Below are 5,275 nucleotides of genomic sequence, written 5' to 3'. Positions count from 1 at the left end.
GGATCAGGGGGGACTATAAACAGAGAAGTGAGAAAGTGAAATAAGAGTGTAAAAGAGAAATAGTGTGACCACAACGTCAGGTCAAAAGCAGCATTTTGGGTTCAAAATCCTGTATGTGACACAATATAGATCTGTCTACAGCAAATATTTCAAAAATTGGGATTTACGATCTCGCTGTGACCAAGTTTCAGCCTCTCGCGTAGTAAATTCAATCAACCAGAGAACAATTCAAAGTCTAAAAAGGCGATAAAGACTTAGATGCCCCAAGGCTTAAGTGCTGTTTCATTCCACTGAAACAGCACTTACCAAAGTTGTGAATGATCTCCTATTAAATCTGGACTCTGATACCACTTCTGTTCTCCTTCTTTTGGATCTTATTGCAGCATTTGATACTATAGATCACTGTATACTCCTTGACCGACTGGAGAGACAGTTTGGTGTCTGTGAGTTAGCTCTGGCTTGGTTAAAATCTTATCTATCTGATAGGACACAATGTGTCTCCTACAATAATAAAACTTCTGCCTTCTCCGATGTCAAATATGGCGTACCTCAGGGGTCTGTCCTTGGTCCTCTACTATTCTCCCTGTATGTTGCACCTCTTGGTCAAATTATACGCAGCTTTGGAATAGTTTTCCACTGTTATGCGGATGACACACAACTTTATATGCCTATAAAAGCAGATGATCGATCTGAATTGAGTAAACTAGAGGCCTGTCTTTCTGCTGTGAATAGTTGGATGTCCAGTAATTTCCTGCTCCTAAACCCAGACAAAACTGAAATGTTAATCATTGGCCCTGCACGACATAGAAACCAATTTCAACACCTAACAATATCTGTAGATAACTGTCTTATAACCCATAGTTCAACAGTCAAGAACCTAGGAGTAACGTTAGATTCAACTCTTGCCTTTGACAAGCATATTAAAGAGGTGACAAAGATCGCCTTCTTTCATCTACGTAATATTTCCAAAATTAGGTCCTCTTTAGCCATGGCTGATGCAGAAATTTTGATTCATGCCTTTGTGTCCTCTAGACTTGACTATTGTAATGTTCTGTTATCAGGGTTGCCTCGGTCTAGAACTAGGGGCCTTCAGATGGTTCAGAACACAGCAGCAAGAATATTAACTAAAACTAGGAAATTTGACCATATCACCCCAGTTTTGGCTGCATTACACTGGCTCCCGATTCATGTTAGATCCGATTTTAAGGTACTCTTATTAACATACAAAAGCATTAATGGGCTTGCTCCAACCTATCTGTCTGATCTTGTTAAACCTTATACGCCGACTAGGGCTCTCCGCTCTCAGAATACTGGTCTCTTGTGTGTTCCTAGATTTAAAAAGAAGTCAGCTGGCCAGAGGGCCTTCTCCTATCGTGCCCCTTTCTTGTGGAATAACCTCCCTATAAATATTAGACAGTCTGAATCTGTAAATGTCTTTAAATCTAGACTCAAAACATATCTGTTCGACCTAACATATAAGTAATATCGGGGATGGCGGTCTCAATGTTTAGGTTTAGCCTAGTCCTGCCGACGAGTCATAGGATTTCTTAGTTAGGCCCCTGCCTCCCATTAATTCTCTGCTATTCTGGTCCCTCTAGCACCACTCTCGCCCCTGCTATCTCTGCTATCTCTGTCTCTCTTCCTTCTTCTGCTGTTCTCTCTCACAGGCCTTTGTGTGGTGGATCATCGGCAATCGGCTACCTCTGTCTGCTTCCATGGCTGGCGATAGCACAAGCTGTACAGTGGTCCTGTTTCACCATCCACTAGGGGAGTGCTGGTTCTGCCTCATTTGGTTCTGCTGTGGTTTTGGGGTTTTGCCAGAGTAACCTTGACTTTAACTTTTTTGAGCTGAATGACTTAGGCACTGTCTGGTCTGTCCTCAGAGTGGTGGATCCTCGGCAATCGGTGACCTCTGTGTGCTTCATCGGCTGGTGGTGACTCGCTCTACTGGATGGATCGGCATGCCTTTGTTATACATTTATTGTTACTGTTATTGTTACTGTTATTATTATTGTGTTGTTAATCTGTACATGCGGTATCTATTGCTTCGTCTGTCCACTCCTGGAAGAGGGGTCCCTCCTCTGCAGTCTTCCTGAGGTTTCTCCCATCCATTTTTTCCCCTGTTAAAAGGGTTTTTGGGGGGAGTTGTTCCTTATCCGATGCGAGGGTCGCACTGCTTGCAGTGCACAAAGGTCAGAGGGATATCGTCCATGTGCAGATTGTAAAGCCCTTTGAGACATTGTTTGTGAATCTGGGCTATATAAAAATAAATAAACTTGAAACTTGAAACTTGAAGGCTCCAAGACAATAAAATTAGGCCACGTCACTTAAAAGGTGTTCCAAGCTTTGGCTTTGGAGGCTCAATATGTACACTGGGATACTGCATCGGTATTTGGAGACGATGGTAATCATAAATAAACCTGATATTTTGAACAGCACTGTTCTGGTGGGGTAATAGGGTCCAAAGACTTCTTCAAGGTATGACCAGACATGAATGTGGTTTATGATGTAAGGTTCGACTGGGATAAGGAATTTCAGTATATATTAAGATCTTATAGTGAGTCAGAACAGGGATCTGAAAAAGGGGGAAAATATGATCTCTTATCAGCTAAACTGACCAAAGTCTGCTGGAACAACTACAGAGTTCAGGATTTATTGTGAGACCCTGAAAATAAGGAACAATGATCGACGGTAGAACAAATGCATGGGCCTGTTTTGCAACTGTTGACACAGAGTGAGACTGATTTCTGTATTGTTAAGTAGGTGAAAAAGGTCGTCCTTGAATCTAATCTAAGACCATTTAATGGAGAAAATGTCAGAGTGAGAAAAGTCAGTGTGAACAGAAAGTCAAAGACTTAAGTGTTGAAATACTGATGGTTTCTGTCTTTATTTCAGATAAACACATTTTATTAACAAACCATGTCCAATCAAGTCATCAGCAGTAACGGTGATAATATACTTTTTATTTTTAATGGACTTGTGCCGTTGCAAACAAAGATAAAATACAATAGCATTTTATGTTAACTACCACGCACAAAGAAAATGTACTTGTGAATAAAGCAATGAATTAAATAAAATAAAAATATATATTCAAATTGATCACATCATCAAAATACATGAAAATGTTGTGTGAAGGTTATTAAGGTCTGCGGAAACACATGACAGATGACACTTTACACTTAACCCTCTTGAAAGGGAATGTTCAGCGGATGCTTTTTGTCGAGCTGTAGTTACACAACAAGTTCTTCTTCAGGTACTTCCTGAAGGTCTCATCTCGTATACCATATACCATTGGACTAATGCATCGTGGCAGGATGTGCACGATAACATAGAAAGCAAACAGTATCTCGACATAATTAAGCAGGAACCATCGCCGGAGAGTATCTACTAACTGTGGCCTTACATATTTGGCCATACACAACAAGACCTGGAAACCATGGAGGATGATGGTGTTTCTGGCCTTCTTACTGTCTTTGCTAGCGGCTCTTGCAGTGAACAGAATTCTGAAGTACGTGTAGAAGATAGTGAACCAAATAATGACTAGAAACATAGAGTGAATGATGTCCCTCTTTTTGGTGAGGACAAGGTTTGGGAAGACAGTTTGTCTGTTGCAAGCAAACCGAGAATGGAAGAAGTCCAGAGGCTGCGTTGCCAAGGTAACAAACAGATCAGGAAGAACCACAGACATGCTCGTCACCCATATCAGACCAATCAATATCAATGTTTTCTTGATGGTGCAGATCTTGCTGTGGCGTAGAGGTAAGCAGACGGCGATGTAGCACTCTATCGCCATGCACGCCACATTCAGAGGAGTGTTCTCTGTGGCAAAGAGAGTGATCAGGATGATGATACAGCAGATGGAGAAACTGATTTTGTAGAGGGTGTAGCTGATGATGAAGAGGATGACACTCAGCATTACTTGGATCATGTCGTTAAGAACCAGGTGGATGAAGAGTATATATCGTGGATTCAGGTAGAAGATCTGTTGATCCAAAAAACAGAAAAGAGTTTACATGCAGTTTATGAGATTTATTCTTTTCATGCTAACAATGTCAACTTCCTAACTTGCCACCCACGACTATCATGTGGGGTTAAATCACAAAGACTGGCCATGTGGAGCTAAAGGTAACTCATGATTGAAAAATTTGGACTTATGGATCTAACATTAACTGATTTCAGCTAATAACAGGTTGAAATAGCATCAATTGTCGTAAGGTACTTTCAGGTGTCTATCTCTAAGATAGCTATGTTGTTTCAACATTCTGACCTACAGTTAGCTCATGTCAGCTAGCAACATGTTGTCTCAACATTCCGAGCTGATGTTAGCTCATCATCCAGATGTTCATTATTTGTAGCAACACAACAACAAAGAAGAATCAGACCTGGTGTTTGCTGAAGACATGAATGAAGCTAGCATTGATGCAGGTGATTGAGACTCCAAGAAGAAAAACCAGAAGATTCTTGGGCAAAGCTTTGGAAAAAGGTTCTGGAGACTGACCAGGAAAGTTGGGAATGTCAGTTGAGTTCATGTCTGCAGCTTAAAGCACAAGAAAATACAGACATTGGTAACCACCAGTGATGTGCGTTGAGGTTCATAGCGGTGAGGCCAGACAGAGTGACGTATTGGCCATTAAATTTGCAGCCTGACATTAAAAACTAGAGGATATTAAGCTCCGACGTTCTTCTTTTCCTTTCAGCTTTTCCTTCAGGGGTCACCACAGCCAATCAGTGTCCTCCATCTACTCCTGTCTTCTGCATCCTCTTCTCTCACACCAACTACCTTCATGTCCTCTTTCACTACATCCATAAACCTCCTCTTTGGTCTTCCTCTAGGCCTCCTGCCTGGCAGTTCAGAACTCAGCATCCTTCTACCAATATATTCACTATCTCTCCTCTGGACATGTCCAAACCATCTCAGTCTGGCCTCTCTAACTTTATCTCCAGAACCTCTAACATGTGCTGTCCCTCTGATGTACTCATTCCTGATCCTATCCTTCCTGGTCACTCCCAGAGAGAACCTCAGCATCTTCATCTCTGCTACCTCCAGCTCTGTCTCCTGTCTTTTCCTCAGGGACACTGTCTCTAGACCAAACAACATCGCTGGTCTCACCACAGTTTTGTACACCTTTCCTTTCATTTTTGCTGAAACTCTTCTATCACACATCACACCTGACACTTTCCTCCACCCGTACCATCCTGCCTGGACACGCTTCTTCACCTCTTTTCCACACTCTCCATTGCTCTGGACTGTTGACCCTAAGTACTTCAAATCCTC

The 5,275-nt window shown here is 41.9% G+C and overlaps 1 protein-coding gene across 1 annotated transcript; it reads right to left on the bottom strand.

Annotated features, from left to right (window-relative positions):
• Nucleotides 1-3,202: 3,202 nt before the first annotated feature.
• LOC137595626 (odorant receptor 131-2-like) lies at nt 3,203-4,529 on the bottom strand. The gene is made up of 2 exons (XM_068315840.1): nt 4,383-4,529; nt 3,203-3,982 (listed from the first exon to the last, which is right to left on the bottom strand). Exons 1-2 carry the CDS (start codon nt 4,527-4,529, stop codon nt 3,203-3,205), a joined length of 927 nt encoding a protein of 308 aa, XP_068171941.1.
• Nucleotides 4,530-5,275: the final 746 nt, after the last annotated feature.

Source organism: Antennarius striatus, chromosome 5, assembly GCF_040054535.1.
Source record: "Antennarius striatus isolate MH-2024 chromosome 5, ASM4005453v1, whole genome shotgun sequence".
NCBI classification, from domain to species: Eukaryota; Metazoa; Chordata; class Actinopteri; order Lophiiformes; family Antennariidae; genus Antennarius; species Antennarius striatus.
Note: the sequence above shows the minus strand (reverse complement) of the source record. Positions and strands in the feature narration are given on the sequence as shown.